Source organism: Ramularia collo-cygni, assembly GCF_900074925.1.
Source record: "Ramularia collo-cygni strain URUG2 genome assembly, contig: RCC_scaffold03, whole genome shotgun sequence".
Classification (NCBI taxonomy): Eukaryota; Fungi; Ascomycota; class Dothideomycetes; order Mycosphaerellales; family Mycosphaerellaceae; genus Ramularia; species Ramularia collo-cygni.
This window is the reverse complement of record NW_019716257.1, coordinates 1,238,542-1,256,088: the sequence shown is the minus strand read 5'-3', so window position 1 is coordinate 1,256,088 and position 17,547 is coordinate 1,238,542. Positions and strand designations below refer to the sequence as shown.

The 17,547-nt window shown below is 52.1% G+C and overlaps 9 protein-coding genes; 5 read left to right on the top strand and 4 right to left on the bottom strand.

Annotated features, from left to right (window-relative positions):
- Position 1: 1 nt before the first annotated feature.
- RCC_02849 (uncharacterized protein) lies at positions 2-496 on the bottom strand (the record flags this gene model as incomplete). The annotated part of the gene is made up of 1 exon (XM_023768142.1): positions 2-496. The coding sequence occupies one exon, from the start codon at positions 494-496 to the stop codon at positions 2-4; it is 495 nt and encodes a 164-aa protein (XP_023623910.1).
- A 1,779-nt stretch (positions 497-2,275) lies between these two features.
- Positions 2,276-3,687, top strand: RCC_02848 (uncharacterized protein; the record flags this gene model as incomplete). XM_023768141.1 has 2 exons in its annotated part: positions 2,276-2,456; positions 2,510-3,687. The coding sequence occupies 2 exons, from the start codon at positions 2,276-2,278 to the stop codon at positions 3,685-3,687; spliced, it is 1,359 nt and encodes a 452-aa protein (XP_023623909.1).
- Positions 3,688-4,378: 691 nt separating this feature from the next.
- On the bottom strand, positions 4,379-5,644 carry RCC_02847 (related to HUT1-weak similarity to human UDP-galactose transporter related isozyme 1; the record flags this gene model as incomplete). XM_023768140.1 has 3 exons in its annotated part: positions 4,379-4,593; positions 4,668-5,425; positions 5,478-5,644. The coding sequence occupies 3 exons, from the start codon at positions 5,642-5,644 to the stop codon at positions 4,379-4,381; spliced, it is 1,140 nt and encodes a 379-aa protein (XP_023623908.1).
- Positions 5,645-6,025: 381 nt separating this feature from the next.
- Positions 6,026-8,647, top strand: RCC_02846 (related to acetoacetyl-CoA synthase; the record flags this gene model as incomplete). XM_023768139.1 has 8 exons in its annotated part: positions 6,026-6,479; positions 6,530-6,601; positions 6,691-7,043; positions 7,108-7,250; positions 7,457-7,786; positions 7,837-8,108; positions 8,171-8,381; positions 8,452-8,647. The coding sequence occupies 8 exons, from the start codon at positions 6,026-6,028 to the stop codon at positions 8,645-8,647; spliced, it is 2,031 nt and encodes a 676-aa protein (XP_023623907.1).
- A 1,128-nt stretch (positions 8,648-9,775) lies between these two features.
- Positions 9,776-10,984, top strand: RCC_02845 (uncharacterized protein; the record flags this gene model as incomplete). Its single annotated transcript, XM_023768138.1, has 1 exon — positions 9,776-10,984. One exon carries the CDS (start codon positions 9,776-9,778, stop codon positions 10,982-10,984), a length of 1,209 nt encoding a protein of 402 aa, XP_023623906.1.
- A 577-nt stretch (positions 10,985-11,561) lies between these two features.
- RCC_02844 (related to Deoxyribodipyrimidine photolyase) lies at positions 11,562-13,424 on the top strand (the record flags this gene model as incomplete). XM_023768137.1 has 2 exons in its annotated part: positions 11,562-12,577; positions 12,695-13,424. 2 exons carry the CDS (start codon positions 11,562-11,564, stop codon positions 13,422-13,424), a joined length of 1,746 nt encoding a protein of 581 aa, XP_023623905.1.
- A 248-nt stretch (positions 13,425-13,672) lies between these two features.
- Positions 13,673-15,028, bottom strand: RCC_02843 (related to alpha/beta hydrolase; the record flags this gene model as incomplete). XM_023768136.1 has 4 exons in its annotated part: positions 13,673-13,848; positions 13,975-14,383; positions 14,435-14,692; positions 14,747-15,028. The coding sequence occupies 4 exons, from the start codon at positions 15,026-15,028 to the stop codon at positions 13,673-13,675; spliced, it is 1,125 nt and encodes a 374-aa protein (XP_023623904.1).
- A 363-nt stretch (positions 15,029-15,391) lies between these two features.
- On the bottom strand, positions 15,392-16,720 carry RCC_02842 (uncharacterized protein; the record flags this gene model as incomplete). Its single annotated transcript, XM_023768135.1, has 1 exon — positions 15,392-16,720. One exon carries the CDS (start codon positions 16,718-16,720, stop codon positions 15,392-15,394), a length of 1,329 nt encoding a protein of 442 aa, XP_023623903.1.
- A 218-nt stretch (positions 16,721-16,938) lies between these two features.
- RCC_02841 (40S ribosomal protein S12) lies at positions 16,939-17,529 on the top strand (the record flags this gene model as incomplete). XM_023768134.1 has 3 exons in its annotated part: positions 16,939-16,941; positions 17,022-17,340; positions 17,405-17,529. 3 exons carry the CDS (start codon positions 16,939-16,941, stop codon positions 17,527-17,529), a joined length of 447 nt encoding a protein of 148 aa, XP_023623902.1.
- Positions 17,530-17,547: the final 18 nt, after the last annotated feature.

The window sequence follows — 17,547 nt, the reverse complement described above, 5'->3', positions numbered from 1 at the left end:
CTCAAGTTGGGGCGTCCCTAGACATAGCGGAAGATTGAGGTTGGGCGTACGGTGGTGAGTGCGCTGCTCCCGTATCTAGCATCTGTAGCTGTGGATCGAGTTGGTGCTCCGTGCGGGTCGTCCTCGATCCGGGATTTAAGACGTACTCCAAAGGCTGATTTGCTGGAGTTTGCTGCGTCGGTTGCATCGATTCCTGCTGCATGGCGGCCTGAGCTTGAGCGAAATGGTCCTGACTGGCAACTGCACTCAAGGCAGCGAGACCTTCCGTAARGGCTGAATAATCAGCAGGGGACATATCAGATGGCTCTCGCGGTGGATAGCTCAGAACTGGTTCACTGCTACGCTGCTGCTCGGGTTCATCATCCTCGTTGTCGTCGTAAGGGTTGGAAGTATGGATCCAAGTGAGCTCCTTGGACACGGGCACCCACTGCGCCGCCTTTGCAAAGGTCTCCTTGTACCCGTAGAATCGTTTGAGGCTCTCTTGATTCTTATTCATGGATGGATTTTGTTGGTGACGAAATGTGATTCCAGATGCTGGGATGCAGGTTCGACTGGCTTTGGAACACTGAGCGCATGTCGGCTTCTCCTCGCTGCATTTGAGCTTCCGTTGACGGCATGTCATGCATCCTGTCCGTGTGCGCATTTTCAACCAATATCACTGTGAAAGGTTGAACTTCATTCCCAAGAAATCAGAAAGTTGTTGGGCAAATAGATTCGGTCAGAGGGCAATGTTGTAACTGCGTAGAAAGTTAAGCGCGACGGGAACTAGCGGGTAAGCTAGAACTAGTCCGTTGCAAGGTTTAGTATACTATTACAGTAGGCAGTAACACCATATTTAGAGCGAATATAGTATAATTGATAACCTCGTAGATAAGTATGGCAGTAGAAACGCTAGTAGGAATATAGACAATCTTCAACACTCGCCTCTATGTTTATCACTACTCTATCCGCTCGCCATACCGACCATCTCCTCAAACATCGATTTGATCACCATGGAATTATGCCACCAAATCGGTCATAGAACATGCCACTGTTCTGAGGTCCCCATGCTGCAATCAGCGGAGAGATTGWCGCAACGCTCTCGTCTGGTGATATTGCCCCCTCCTCCTTGCATTTGACCAATTTGGTTTCGACGCGCCCGGGATGGCACAACACAAAGTTCACGTCGTGAACATCTGCGGCAAAGGATCTTATAATCGTGTTTAGAGCCGCTTTGGATGCTCGATAGGCATAGGCACTCCCTGCATCCTTGTTTGGATGCTGATTGTTTCCAACAGAACCCATGCGAGAAGACATGACAATCACCTTCCCATGGTTCACCCGTAGATTTGGTACCAACGCGCGGACGAGCATGAACGTCCCTATGGTATTGATCTCAAATTTCTGTGCCATCGTATCGTCGTTCATCACGGACAGAGTCTCGCAGGCCGCAACATCGTCTGGTTTAGACTGCTCCATCTGAGGTACCAGACCTCTCACTCCAGCACAGTGGATGAAGAGATCGATAGGCCGCCCCGCAATGACGCTGGCGAACATGTTGACTGAGTCCTGAGAACTCACGTCCACCTGGTGACAATGTACGTTGGCTAGAGGCACATCGAAAGTGATCTGGTCGATTGCAAAGATTTCTGCTTCGGGCTGGTCTTGATACGCTCTGACGAATGCTGCTCCAAGACCATTTGCCGCTCCTGAGATGACGATGACGGCCATACGCGACGTTTCAAGAAACTGTTTTGGGCAATATAGAAAGATGAGATATCTTTGCAGCTCCTCAAGTGATATGCAGCACCGTGGTGATGTTGGGACATGTATGACGCGTAGTCGTTCAGGGGATACTTTTCTTGACTATGTCAGTCTTCGGGTTGTTCTCGCAGCTTCGTGTTGGTCAGAGTGTCTAGAAGTGAGGTGAGTCGGCGAGAGTCGAGTCGATGGTGTACATTGTACCAAAGTAGGAGGTCCACGGGTACTTTAGGTTTCAAGCCAAGCAATCGCTTCGCCCCGCCATTTCCGGTCGGGTCTAAGTAGCAATCTGCTTCCTGTCACTCGCGACGCTCACACCTCGATAATTCCACTCAGAAGGAGCTTGCGCGCCGCTTCTTCAATATGATTGCTGCGCATCGCGTGACGTCGACCGAGACAAGCTAACTACAATGAAGTGAACCTCAAATTCACTTGAACTCGGAACACGAACTGAACATGGTGCGACATATCTTACCTTGATCTTTCACTCAAACCGCCGGCGCTCGCCAACCATTCTCTCATGCACACCTAGAACATGCCACCCACACCACTCCCCGCCGCCGCCGCCGTCGGCTCCGCGCCTGCGCCCGCGCGGAAGATATTCAACTGCATCGTCGATGACACGGCACTGGTAGCAGGCGTCAAGAGAAGCACGCGGAACGGCATCCGGCAGTGGGTCAAGAATGGGCAGATTCGCCTTTTCGTGCCCCTACATGGTATGTGCCTGGACGCCGAGGGCGGGGCGGGATTGTGCTGACAGGAAACAAAGCACTGGAGGAGTTGAGCCGTCAGAAGGGCGCCAAGAACAGACATGCCGATGACGTGCGCGAGACGCTGCAGTGGCTCGACGAGGCCACCAGCAAGCACCCGGACGTTGTGACGCTGCAGGGTGCCGACGAGACGTACGAACGATGGGCCGAGGTCGAGCGCTTTGCCGTTCCGCGCACCATGTTCTCTGAGCAAGACTACGAGCCGGAGCATGATGAGGAAGCAGATGAGCTGGCCGAAGTGACCGCCAGTAAGCTGCGCCTATCTGCGCAGAATCTTGACGCCTCGCTCAGCTCCGCCGCCTCCGATCTTTCCCGCTCGATGTCGCCATCGTCTTCCAGGAGCGTCCGTTCCAGCGCAAGCCCCGTCTCGCCACCCACGAGCCCCTCCAAGGCCGCGATCTCGCCTATGCAGAACCTGTCCAACCTGGTTGGAGTGAGCTCGCGTCCGCAGTCTTCTAGCGACTCGGTCCCACAGCCGCTGCAGCCGCTATTCAACTACATTTTGTGGCGCGTTCATCAGGAAATGGACCCTGTTGCCGCGCTTGAGTCCTTTATCTTCCTGTGCAACGACCCCAGGAAAGTCAACTTCGCCAAGGGGTTCGACATCAAGGTTAAGCGTCTGGAGCAGCTGCGTGAGGCTGTTGGAAGAGAGGACAGGGACCACAAGAACCGTCAGAACCTCCTGATTCGAGAGACTCAAAATCTTGCACCCAAGACCGGTGAGCTGGCACATGATCAAAGCCAGGACGAAGAGGTCGTTTTCAAACCTGCTGTTCCCAGAGCACCTGCCGCCATGCTTCAGAAGCATTCTAATCTCATCGACCCAAACACTTTCGGGCGTGGTCCCCAGCCAAAGGCAAGTGTTCCCATCAAGGATCTACCGAACGGCGCTCCAAAATCGCCCCGCGCGGCCCACGCTGCACCTCAGCGTGGTTCTCCACGCGGTGTACATGCCTTGCCATTTGCTCCTCGTGCAAACATGCGCGGAGGACCTCGCGGTAACTTTCGCGGTAGTGTGCGTGGACGAGGAAACTTCGGCTCTACGCACACAAGCACCTTTGTCACAGAAAACGTCACTCCTGATGGGCAGATCGACCCGGATAGCTTTTCCAGGCCCGATCCGCGCTCTAGCATTGGTGGCAGTCGTGGGGGCAGGAAACTCTGGGTTCCGACGTGATTGGATGACTGTGCCCATGCGGCTGTCGAAACGCAACCAACTGAGGTATAGAGAAATCATGCCATAGCACCACACTGGCAGATGCATGCGATTGTCTCGTGCCAACCTAATCCTCATTATGTCAGAGGCGCGCAGCGCCAGGCCATTTTGGCATCTGAGGAACACTCTAGTGCGGATGAAAGCGCATCAACGGAGCTGTGGCAAAGCCGACTCAAGGACAAATTGTCTCGAGAGCTTTAAGGAGTGATGGCAATGAAACGAAGCGGGAGAAATTGCGGAAGGAGAGGATGAAGGAAGGTTGAGAATGCGAGCTGTCGGAGTGGAGATTTCCGGACTGTCACTGTGTTTTGCTTTGCATTTATCTTTGCTTGCGGAACATTACTTGTTCCTGTCCAGTGTGCGAGGCCACGCGAGACCTGCGAAGAGTTTCGATGATAGCTGAGTAGTCACGAGAATGGACGATGAACTGCGTTGGAAATGCGGCCCCCTGAGCTACCTTACACTTTGACAATCATGGAATCCTAGGTCTTTTGTCCTAGCAGCCCACGTTGCTGGGTCAGAGAACCTGCCGGCCAAGGCATTTCGTCCATCTTGAGAGTACAAGCGCACACGTTACAAAGTGGTCGCAGCTTGCAGCGAATCTATTTCTCTGTTCTATCTTGACACTCTACATGCTTGAAAGACGTCGCTTTCAAGCCGCCTTCTTCTCCTTCATTTTGCGCTGCTTCTCCATCTTGCTCAGCTGCGCTTCGATTCCAATGCCTCCAAAGACGAGACCAACACCGAGCCACTGCACCATTCCCAGAGCATGCCCAAACCATACAACCGATAGGATCATGGTCAGCATCTTGCGCGTGACAGTGACGGTTACGAGTAGCAGACTTCCAAAGGTTGAGAGTGTCATGACTGTGACATGATTAGCACAAGCAACGGTATTCACGTAGGGTGAGACGAACAAATAAAGACTTGACCCAATGCACCACATGCAGCGAATCCCAGAATGTCCCAACCGACCGCTGGATGGCGTTGAATAAAATCCAATGCATCTTGCAGCTCGCCTGAGCCTTTGATGAGGTCGAAGCCGGCCACGGCGCCGATTCCAGTGTGTGCTAGATATGGCGACAGTAGAAGGTACGCGCTGGTCAGAAATGTAGAGATTATGTTCAGAGCGCACATCATCTGCTGTCCAGTATATGGTCTAAATTTCGCATAAATGTCGTCTTGGGTCGAGTTCGTGAGCCCATCGAATAACAAGTTGATGCCGAGTAAAGTTAGACCGTAGAGACTGTTCCCGCTCGCACTCTTCTTCTTTGAACCACCAGATTGGAGGGTGAAGATTGCCACCCCAGTTGTCACGAGCGCGACGACTGCATATTTGTAGAATGGATACCGCTTTCCGTATAAAGTGACGTGCAGGAACATGACGGGTAGCAGTTTGCATGACTTTGCCAGGATGAAAGTGATGTAGTCCACATGCGCAAGACTGGCGTATCCGAACGGCGAGGCGAGAGAGGAGGTGATGGCCACAAGACTGAGAGGCCATAGTATCTTCTTTGACGGGAATACCGGAAGATCAGAAGACGATTTCCGAGTTGTCAGGACGTAGATGTAGCCCAACAGAGCTGCAAAGACGGATTGGACAGTATTGATCAGGACCGGATACTTGAAGACCTCTCTTTCCGTCTCCGTTCCGTARTTTGTGGTTGTGATTCGTTCTTGCAGGAATCCCCATGTTAGACTGAGGTGAGAGTTAGCTTCTGAACGCTCGTGTGATTTGGCATGTAACATACAAAGAGGCATAGATGCCTCCGACACAGATGAGGAGCTTCATGGTGTTGGCAGATGCCGATACTTCTTCGCTGCTCTCATGCGCGACATCATTTTTGCCGGCTACGGTGGCATCATCGTTGGCAACATGTGAGAGCTTGCCATTGGCCTGTCGATGGTGAACTGCCATTTTGTGGCCACGTGGAAGTGATTGTTCCACTTGCTGGCGATGGGTTGGATAGCCTCGGAAGAAAGTATCCTCTGCTCGCTCCGAGTGCCGCTTCAAGGGGTGGCTATGATCGAAAAGATGTCAAGAATGCAGAAGTGAACTTTTATTCATTCATTTGGACAGTTGTAACTTGTTGGACCGGGGGGATGATTTGCCAACCCAAAAGTGGTTAGACTACGAATGGCAAGTGTCGCGCAGTGGAATTGAAATTGAAGGTTGCCGCAGCAAGAGAGCCTGTTCGGTCCTCGGCAACTCTACGGCAGTCTAGATCACCGTTGAGTGAACGGATGAACGCAACTTCATCCCAAGCCTCGTGGGCATTCGATCCAGCAACATCTCATAATGAGCTGGCAAAATGACAGTGAGACTCCAGGGAAGCTATGGGGGCCTCAGCACCCCGGCGAAACTTCCATGGACAAGTATCGAATCCACGTCAATCAGACGTATGGTCTAGACCTGCAGACGAGCAGCGACCTTCATCGTTGGAGTGTGCAGAGTCCTCATCAATTCTGGTTGGACCTATACTCGTGGCTCGGTTTGACTCCATCCCTGCCTCCAGGTATGCGGGAAGCATATGATCCCAACGCTCCCATGAGCTCAAACCCACCATTTTTTGCCGGTCTGCATGGCTTCAATTACGCGGAGAATGCAATGTTCGCCAATCCTGATCCAAATGCAATTGCATTGATAGGCGTCCGGGAAGACACCGATCTCGATGAGGGGAACGAGGAATTGCTCTCGTGGTCTCAATTTCGTGACAAGGTTCGCTTAACGGCGAGTGCTTTACGCAGATGCGGTATGAAGCTTTGAGGTTGCCGGAGAAGGCTCCATACTGAACAGCCTTAGGAATCAAGAAAGGCGACAGGGTTGCGGCTTTGGTCGCAACATCCGTGTGCGCTATGGTCCTTTTCCATGCAGGTAATTAAACGAACCAGGACAGAAAGGCGCTCGCCAACGCCATTGTATGTTTCGATGGAATGCAGTATGTTTGCTGACTATCGTTGCAGCGGCAAGTATTGGGGCGGTTTTCACTTGTATCAATCCGGACTTGGGACTCGAAGGCTGTGTTTCGAGGCTGCAACAGGTCACTCCCAGCATTCTCTTCGCGGACTCGCATACACTCTACAAGGGAAAGGCGGTGTCGACACTCTCCAAGGTCGGCAGCATTATGAAGCAACTCAAACCGCAACCGCATCTATATATCGTGCCTATCACATCGGAAAGTATTGACCTGCCTCTTATTGATGCATTTCTAGCCCGAGCGGATGCCTCCGACAAGCTGACATTCTGCCCCATGTCATTCAATGATCCACTCATCATTGTGTATTCAAGCGGGACTACTGGTGCCCCGAAGTGTATCGTAAGCTTCGGTCCGCTACATATATCGCCCTTTCGTCACTGATCATCCTGCCCTCGCGTCCTAGGTCCATCGGCATGGGATGATGATTCAGCTGAAGAAGATAGCAAAAGTACACAACGGAACCACACTGTCGGACGTCATTTTGCAGTATTCCAGCACGTCTTGGGTGGTCTTCTACATCATGTGTGGGTATTTTGCCTGCGGCGCGTACGACTACCCCTGACATATAGTGTCTCTTTGCATCGGAGATTATTCAGATCCACAGGGTACTCTCGAGCATCCCGGCGTTTGTGCGTTAGTAACGAATGGATTACTCGCAAAACTACAGCGAAAGCGGTCCACTGGTCGTCGAGAATAACCTCCGGTGTAAAGAGAGGTTGTAGCACACAACACATAACGCTGACTTCCTACAGCACAACCGTCGTCTACAATGGCAGTCCCATGTTCCCAGATACAACTCAAATGCTGCGAATGATCGAAAAGTACAGAGTTACGTATTTTGGAAGCTCTCCCCGATACCTCCTTGAGATCGAGATGGCCAAAATCGTCCCAAAAGAGCGCTTCGATCTCTCCTCTCTCAGGATTGTGTACACCACTGGTGCGACACTCTCACATGCCCAGTACCAATTCTTCTACCGGGCTTTTCCGTCTCATGTTCACCTCGCGAACACCGCCGGTGGCACTGATACGGCAACATCGCTTATTGCGGCAGACCCAGCCGGAGATCTGCATGCCGGAGAAATGTAATCGTCGCTCTTCTTCCATTGTGAGAGCATGTCTGACCTATCAACAGGCAAATGTTTGCGCTGGGTATGGACGTGGATATAGCTGATCCAGCATCTGGAGAGTCAATCATCGAGTCTGGTGAGGCGGGCGAGATGATCGTTCGCTCACCATTCCCGAGTATGCCGTGCTTCTTCTGGGGCGATCACGATGGCTCCAAGTACCAATCGAGCTACTTTGAGCGCTTTGACAATATMGACGTGTGGGCTCAGCACGATTGGTTGCAGAAAATGCCAGCAACGGGTGGGCTGATCATGCAKGGTAGGAGCGACGGCGTTTTGAGTAGGTCGCCGTGGTCGCAACATTCTGTCAACGCAATGCTGACAACCTCCAAAACCCTTCAGGCATTCGATTTGGTTCGGGAGAGATCTATGCCATCGTGGAGGCTGCGCCGTTCAATGTTCACATCTCGAACAGCCTGTGCGTCGGTCGACGAAGGCCTCACGATCAAGATGAGGACGTCTTCCTGTTTATCGTAATGAATTCAAATGAGCAATTCACCCCTGAGCTTTCAGCAGCTCTTCGACAGGCTATCAAGACAGGTCTCTCTTCGAGGTAAGCGGGGATGGAAATACTGTCGTCTGAATTGAGGCCGCCTTACTGACGACTGGTGATATCCCCCCAGACACGTTCCTCGCTTCATTGTGCAGGTACCAGAGATACCAACCACTATCAATGGGAAGAAAGTCGAGGCCGCCGTGAAACAGACCCTCAGTGGGAAAGACGTGATTCCTTCCAACACGATAGTAAACCCTGCTTCGATTTCGTATTTTAGACGATTCCGGGAACTGGAACGAGAACCCAGGCCCGCTAGATTGTAGAGGCTTGAGATGGTCTAGACTTACTACCCGGGATTTGTGCTATACCTCGRCGACCAAAGTAGAGATTTTCTGACTCAAACTTGGACACCTCATACCAGGCCCTTGGGATAGGCTACACAGCAAGTAGAAGTAGTGCCCCGTGCAACACTGTACATAKCTATGCATACTAGATATACCTTGTCGTAGCGGCCACGGTTTACACGATTGCTTCTTTTCGAGCGTGTTGGCTGGTATAGGACTTTTACTACCTCTCGACTTCGTGGGTGCGTGTTGTTCGGTCCATGCTACCCCAACCCTAACCCTGCTCGCACCCATCAGCCTGATATTCAACCTTTTACCAGCGATCCACTAGCTGTTGACCGGGTTTAGCCGGCTCGCCTTCACTACTTCGTAAGGCACTCGGGTCTCGCCGTTCATAGCCCTAGAGTGATGTAATCGAAGGATGTATGCCGACAATGGACGTCTATTCTTAGATTCCAACAAGCAACATGCAGGGTCTCGACGCGGGCCTCGAGCATGCAGAATTCATCCACCAACATCACACTTGCATGAGTCGAAAACCTACGAGCAGCCGCGGTTGGGACGCCGTACTCCAGCCCAGCAATGTCGGTCGGACTATAGCTGCAGCAATCCGGACGATGCCATCATGGCGTGACCATCTCCAAGTAATGTCCAATCGGAAACCGCAGCGGGAATTCTGAAAGGCTGCCCGTTTCGGTGCTCATCTCAGCAAATACGAGCTCCCGCTTCTATTTTCCGTCGCCCACCAAGATTTTTAATGACTGCTGGCGTGCGCCTTGGCACGTGCCTGTTACGGTCTGCCATCGCCATGTGGTAACGCGTCGGCACCAGTGACTGCTTTTATCGCCTAGCAGGGACCGGCAGGCTCTTTTGGCTTGCCCGCAATGCCATTTTGGTAGAGAACAAGGGTTTCCAGCATTCGGCCGGATCGACAGTGGACACAGCTCGCCGGCTCGTCATGGCATGTCCAACGCGCCGCGACACAAGACTGGAAGAGTTGCTTCCTTCCTGAATCCTGACCGCTTGCACCGCCCTGTGAGAGGCCCTAACAAATCAGAAGCCATGGATGGTCTTCAATAACCGACGATTGAGGTGACAGACCACAGCATGTTCATTGATCTTGCTTGCTCCTTGGGACCAGGCATCACAGGAAGACTGGCCATGCAGCAGAACCCACCACCGTTTAAGAGATTCGCCCGAGAGCGCTTTGATGGCGCCTCCCTTCAGAATGAGCGTCCGGCCTCTGTCACCAACAACACTCACGGAGGCCCTTCCCGGATATCTCTAGATGAACCTCAACATAGCCGACAACAAACCGGTCCGCCGAGCACGCTGCAAGTAGACCAGTACCACACCGAACACTATTGGGCACCATCGCCTCTTACCGGTATCTGGCCTCAACATACCCCTCTTCAAGACTCGAGACCCAATGAACCACTGCGGGATTCATATATCGTCAGCCCTCTTGGACCCGACGTTCCATATCCGTGGCGGCTTCGAGCACCTCCGGTAGAGAGAACATTATCAACACCCACAGTGAGCCAGCGTCGGCAGCATGGAGCTTATCGTAGTGGAAATGATCCGCGATCTTCAGAAGCAAGCGCATCTCCCATGCAACTCCCACCCCAGCCGCAGCTACGCCCATACAGCATTGCGAATGATCTAGTTCCGCACTCAGTAAGCCAGCCTAACACGCCGAGCTGCTATCCATATACACAACAGCAGGATCTTGATGAGCCGCCCCCCTCAATCACGACCGGAGAATCGTCAACTCAATTGGGATCCGGGAGACGGAGGCCCCGAAGTGCTACAGGCATGGGTGATGCGAATTTCACAAACGACGAGTTCCACCTTTTCGTTCAAGCCACTGCGGGTTTAGGACCGGACTTGGGAACGGAACAGTCGTTCAGGACACCTAACCTACCGTACAATATGCCAGACCGCGAGGAATCTTACCATGGAGCTGGATATACGCCACGGAATGACTTGAGCATGATGATCTTGGAACCCGATACTGTGACGGCCACGCGAGCATACCAGGCGGCAACCACACCCCACGGAAGAACAACGGAACAGCAAGAGTTCGCACCAAGCCGCCCTCCAATGCAGAGGCTGGAGACGTCCTCCTCCGCTTTAGACCTGTGGCTACAACCACCAAGTGCTGCTCCGTTAGATGATGATTATACTGTCAGTCCGATAGAAGATGAACTTCCTGATTATGCAACCAGTCAAGCACAGGCGCAAGCTGAACAAAGAATTGAAGCTGCGAGAAGAGCGAAGGAACTAAGACGAAGGTGGGAGGAGAGTCGTCATTGAAGGTATTGAGCATATCGCCATAACATGTGAGGGATGCAAAATGGCCATGGAAGCAACGCGACTGAAGAGACGAGAAGTCGAAGTGAAAGCAGGAAAAGCGAATTACTTGGCTGGTTGGAGTACCCGAYAGGCACACTCTCGGGAAACATTGCACTACCGCAACGCGCCCTGGATTTGGACTCCTCGAGAAACCTAGCCTTTCGCTATGGTTCGCATGCCGCACCCGAGGGACCGTCACTAGGGAATTGTCCATTCTGACCAACCGACCACCGGACACTGCCATTACATCATCATTCTTGTGAAGCCAATGCCTGAACCTCAATTTCGACGGGGATCATTCCATTGCGGCTTTCATTAACTTACTACCTCCCTTAGCATTGGACAGATCATTCTGATCATCATGCCTCCCAGAGTAATTTATTGGTTTAGGACGGACCTTCGATTGCACGATTCGCCAGCACTGCAGGCAGCACTGTCCCTCAAACCAGCAGCTCTGTTCCCGATATGGTGCTGGGACAGTCACTACGTTTTCAATGCCCGGGTTGGAGTTAATCGATGGCAATTTCTCTTGGATTGCATGGATGACGTGTCTCGCAATATTGCTGCATTGAACGACAAACAGAAGCTTTTCGTCTTGCGTGAGCCGGCTGTCACTCTTCTTCCAAAACTGTTCAAGGCTTGGAAAGTTACTCATCTTTGTTTCGAAGCCGATACCGACGCGTACGGGAAACAACGTGACAGCAAAGTTCTCGAGTTGGCCAAGGCAGCAGGAGTGGAAGTCATTAGCGTGTCAGGTCGGACGTTGTACGACAGTGATGAGATCGTGAAAGCGAATGGCAACAAGCCGACCATGACAATCAAAGCACTCGAAGCAGCTGGCGATAAACTGGGAAAGGTCGCGTCTCCTGTGGATGCGCCGACTTCGCTCCCTGACCCGGGAGATATGAACCTGGAATTCGAGCAAGACAAGCCGGAAACAAAGCCCGATTTCAACGCGAAACATCGTGATGAGAATGACAAGACATACATGTCAGGAATTGCTGGTCCTTCAGGAGATTTCGCAGTGCCAACACTGGAGGAGCTGGGGATGAAAGCTGCCACCACTCCGCATAAAGGTGGCGAAAGCATAGCCTTGAAAATGCTCGACGAGCTGTTAGCCAAGGACGACTATCTTGCAACTTTCGAGAAGCCCAAAACCAGTCCAGCAGCTTTCGAGCCACAATCTACATGTCTCACGTCCCCATACCTCCACTTCGGAGCGCTGAGCTGCCGGCTCTTCTATCACAAAGTTCAGGACCTCATCGCTAAGCGGGAAAAGGAGAAGAAGCATTGTTCAAAGCCACCCGAGRGTTTGATTGGCCAGCTGCTCTTCCGTGATATGTACTTTGCTGCTCAAGCCGCCCTCGGCTACTCATTTGGTCAGACCTATAACAACGATCACTGCCGCTTCATACCTTGGCATTTGCCCAGCAAGGTGGATGTGAAAACGAAGATGATTACCGGCGGATACGAAATTGATGATCCCGAGAAGGAGGAGTGGTTCCAAAGATGGACGCACGGCACAACTGGCTTTCCATGGATTGATGCTATCATGTAAGGTTGCGTCTGCCGGGCAAAGGGACGGTGGTGTAGCCCAAAAATGTCTTTCGAGCTACGCCACGCCTTGGTCCATGTCGACTTTGTTCAAGCTAACTCGGCATTCAATTCTAGGCGACAACTCAGGGAAGAAGGGTGGATCCATCATCTTGCTCGGCATAGTGTCGCGTGTTTCCTGACCCGCGGAGGCTGTTACATCAGCTGGGAGCGCGGCGCAGAGGTCTTCGAAGAGCTCCTTATCGACCATGAAGCCGCATGCAATACCGGAAACTGGCAATGGCTGAGCTGTACTGCTTTTTTCTCGCAGTTCTATCGCTGCTATTCTCCCGTGGCATTTGGCAAGAAGTGGGACAAGGATGGAGACTACATCAGGAAGTACGTCCCCGAACTGAAGGACTTTCCCGCCAAGTTCATATACGAACCTCATAAGGCTCCAATTGCGGATCAGAAGAAAGCAGGCGTCTTGATCAAAGGTGATGGAAGCGAGACTGAGCGCGACGGTCTCAAGGTCTATCCAAAGCCCATGTTCGACTTTGCTGAACGCCGTGACATTTGTCTCGAAGGGATGAAAACGGCCTATGGTCTCAAACTCTATGGAAATAATCCAAAGGTCATGGACGGGACATGGAAGGCGCTTTTCGATGATTCTGCAGAGGGACCTACTAAAGGAGAAAGGGGAGGACCAGGTGGGCTGGACTTGGCAGAAGATGCCGAAGGAAACGAGGAGATGGATAGCGATGCTTCCACGAAGAAGTCCTCCGCGAGCCCGAAGAAAGCGCGACAGGGTCACAAGCGGGAGGCCAGCCAGTCCAAGATCGATTTCACCAAGAAGAGAGCGAAGTGAGGGGCAACACAGTACCTTTTTATGACCGGCGGACATGGCGAAATCAGTACACTTGATCCGCATAGAACAAGCCTCAACCTGCGTCGGCTGTTGTTTCCAGGTGAAAGGCAGCGTATCATCGGATGGGCGGGGTCAGGGAATCACATCGAGCAAGTGGTAAGAAGCTCCATTCTTCGAACTTCCTCTATATATTATCTAAACAGCGACGGCTCCAAGACATATGCAGATCAAACCACGCGCATGAACGTTCAAATCCTCCCCAAAGCTTCTGTTTTCTCGATCCGCTCTGCAATAATGTCGTGGAATTGTTTCCGCATCTCCATGGGGCCGATGTGTCCTAGTCCTTCGTGGAATGACTTCGTCACGCCGGATTCCTCTCCTCCCAACTCTTCTAGTAACATTTTCCCGTGAACAAAGTTGACCACTAGAAACGAACGAGTCAGTATGAATCATCGGACATTGAACGTGCTAGCAAAGCAGCAGCAGCAGCAGTTGTCTTTGAAGATAACAACGACAACCTATAACAAGGAATACATCAAAGCTCACTTACTGTTATCACCGGTACCATGGAATACGAGGATACGATTCCTGCCCACTTTGTCTCCGATCTGCTTTAGCTGTTTGGCTGATTTGTGATGGAAGCCGGCGGCATATAGCTGGCAGATGAAACCCGTTGTGGTAAAGAGACCAGGTGTAGTACGTTTCCTGAGCTCCTGTGCGGCGAATCGATCGCCGTTAGTTGGAAATGGTTCCACAACATACTCCACTTCGTCTGGTTGGGCGAGCCATTCTGCGGAGTAACAATCTGCTTTGACTTTGGCGATCTGGTTGTCAGGTGTCTTTGGCATTAAGAGCTGGGCTCGATTCTTCAGGTTCTCGAAGAAGGGGAGTGTGCGAACGATTCGCGGTGCTGTGGATATCAGATTCAGACTGCAGATTCTCTCGGGTATCAATAGAGCCTTCCAGAGATGTCAGTTGGAGATCGGAGTAGTTGATCGAGGTCATCTCACGAGTTCCTGTGCAATCATGCCACCCATGCTGATTCCAACGATATGCAGATCTCTCTTCTCTTTCCAGTCCAAATGATCCAAGAGCTCGATGATATCCTTAGCCATCTCTGACGTGGTGTATCGTAAGAGAGGTTTGTCACTTTGGCCCATGCCCCTGTTGTCGCAGAAAAGACATGTATACTTATCTGCCTCAACGTGCCCAAAATCTTTGATCTGCCTTTGCCATGTACGGCTGTAACCACCTAGACCCATGATCCACTGTGCTGTCGATCAGATTTTGGATCAGAAGTTGTGGCGATGCGTAGTACATACCAGTATCTTACTTGGTCCATGGCCATGAACTTCGTAAGCAAACTTGAGAGGACCACCTCGACCAGCCGCCACATCAAGCTTTCCCTCCTTGTTCGCCGGGAGATTCCATACAACGTGAGGATATTCCGGATGTGCGATGACTTCTTCAACGGTGAGTGGCTGACCACCTTGCGCTTTGATGTGGGGTGAGCGAGGGTCTTCTTGCCTGTCCTTGGGTAGGCTGGTCTCGATTGTTTCCCTCAACTCATCTGTACGTCCCGGTGGCTTGGTAGTAGACGTCATATTGATAGTAGCAGTGGATCTGTGTGAGCTGTTGTTTGAGAAAGATTGCAAGAGATCATCCTCGGTCATGGCCGGGGCTAGTGCRCTCGTGCGCGGCACATGCATCTGCTTAGGAAGAACACATTCCTGTGATGAAACGAAAATCGGCATCATCTCGTCACTCGATTAAGGTACATCACTATGCGAATCAAGAGATGCTTCTTCAGAAGTTTTCTAAGCTTCGGTAGGTAGCACAGGTTCAGGTGTTGTCACTTTGATTCTACATTCAAATTACGAACGTCTGTACGTATTATGTATACAAGAAGGCGAAGGCGAGTTCGACAAATTGAGCGAAATGCTGTATTGTCAGGCATTACTGTTGAATCATCGGATCATGGTCTCTGCACTTCCAACTGGGCRACCTGCAAACGCCACACTACCATCCGCGATGCTTTTTCTAGCTGGCTCTGAGCTGACCTTGTCACCAGCCAGATAAGTGAGCCAAATCAATTTGCTGATCCTCTCGTCCTTTACGGAGCCCAGCTTTTCCATGGCTTTCTCATTACCACTGGCTTCGGGTTTTTCCTGGAAGAAAACGTCCAGCGTTCCATCCTGGTCTCTGGCTAGGATCATGACCGATCCCTTGGGTGCTTTCCCTCCTTGGAATATGGCCTTGAACTCACCAATTGACTTGCCAAACTCCTCCGCCTCGTACTCAGTCTCGGCCCCTTGAGCAACCTGTTTGAACTCTCGTGTACGATTGGTAATCCCAGTAATCCACCCGTCGCGAAGGTGGCCATAATCTGTGTTCCTGGTTGGGGAAATACGCCAGGCGGTCTTGAGTCCGGGCACCTTTAACAGCTCCGTCCAAATTTCTCGACTGGAGACAGGATCGAGCAGTCGCTTCTTGAGCTCCTCCTTCTCGGAAGGAATTAGTGTTGACGCCGACTCATTGATATTATGGATGAGCTTCTCCTGCAGGGCACTCAGATCAGTAGTGCGGATATACATTCCCACCACGTAGACCTGAATACTGAGGAATGACACCGTTCGGATTCCGAGACCGAGAAGTGTATACTGCTCCTCCTTTTCCTCGGATCCGGGAACGGATGGAGCAGAAGTGGGCAAATTTATCGTTCGCGGGAAATGAGGCACACTCGATGTGCCCGTCTCCACCAACTCAATCTCCTCACCATGACCTTGCGCAACTATACGCTTGCCATCACCAGCGCCAATGACGTGGACTTCCTTGCCTTGAAAGCTGGCAGTCGCTTCACTACTGGCATCCAGCTGCTGCTTGCCCTGCTTTCGCTTGGCCTCGGCCTGCTCAAGGTCGTCCAAATCGAGATTGTAGATCAGAGCAGCCATGCCAAATATGCTTAAGAGAAGACCCATCCCCGCGAACCGCATGCGGCGGAGGTGGAACTGCTGCTTTTCCTCATGTGCGATCTGGGCCGCGCGAGCATCGAGTGGATTCCGTGCGGCATCCTGCTGTATTTGAGCGGCAACATTGTCGCTATTGACTGTAGCATCCACGAATGATGGCGATTGGGCCGAGACTGCGGTGAAGGCCCGTTTGGAGGGACTGCTATAGCGGGATGATGCCAGTCGTACCGAGGTCTTCGCAGGTTGGTATTGGTGAGCACGCTGCAGGTGGTGGAGACGTGGGGACAATAGTCGCATGGCGGTGCGCTGCATTGGTGGCGGTGGCATGGTGAGCGTTTTCAATAATGTTGTCAATGATTTCAGTGTTGAACCGAAGTCCAGAAGGTGAACTTGAAAGTGAGTGACGATGTGAGGATGGGCTCGCGACCCACAAGCTTAATGCGGGCTAGTGGAAAGAAAGCCGCACTGTCAAATCCAATCACACAAATTCGCACTCCAACCGAAACTACCACCTACAAAATCACCAATCTTCGAGGATATCCACAATGGTGAGTCCCCCGACCCTTCCAATGGCTCCCGTGAAAACCATGGCGTGTTTTGTGGCCACACACTGACATTCCCTACGCAGTCGGACGGAGAAGAGCCACAGCAGGAGGTCGTCGCGGCCGATGAGGTCGAGGTGGCCGCAGATGCCAACAACGGAAGCATGAGCGTGCTCGATGCTCTCAAGGGAGTCCTCAAGATCTCTCTGATCCACGATGGACTCGCTCGTGGTCTGCGTGAGGCCAGCAAGGCCCTCGACCGTCGCCAGGCCCACATGTGCGTGCTCAACGAGGCATGCGAGGAGGAGGCATACAAGAAGCTGGTCGTCGCTCTCTGCGGCGAGCACAAGATCCCTCTCATCAAGGTTCCTGATGGCAAGCAGCTCGGCGAATGGGCCGGTCTCTGTACGTCTGCACTGATTTTCTCCAATCGTACTCGGCGGCCTGCTAATAATTCGTGAACCTGTAGGCCAAATCGACCGTGAGGGCAATGCGCGCAAGGTCGTCAACTGCTCGTGCGTCGTCGTCAAGGACTGGGGTGAGGAGTCACAGGAGCGCTCCATTCTCCTCAACTACTTCGAGACCGAGCAGTAGAGTAATCTTTTCTAAAGA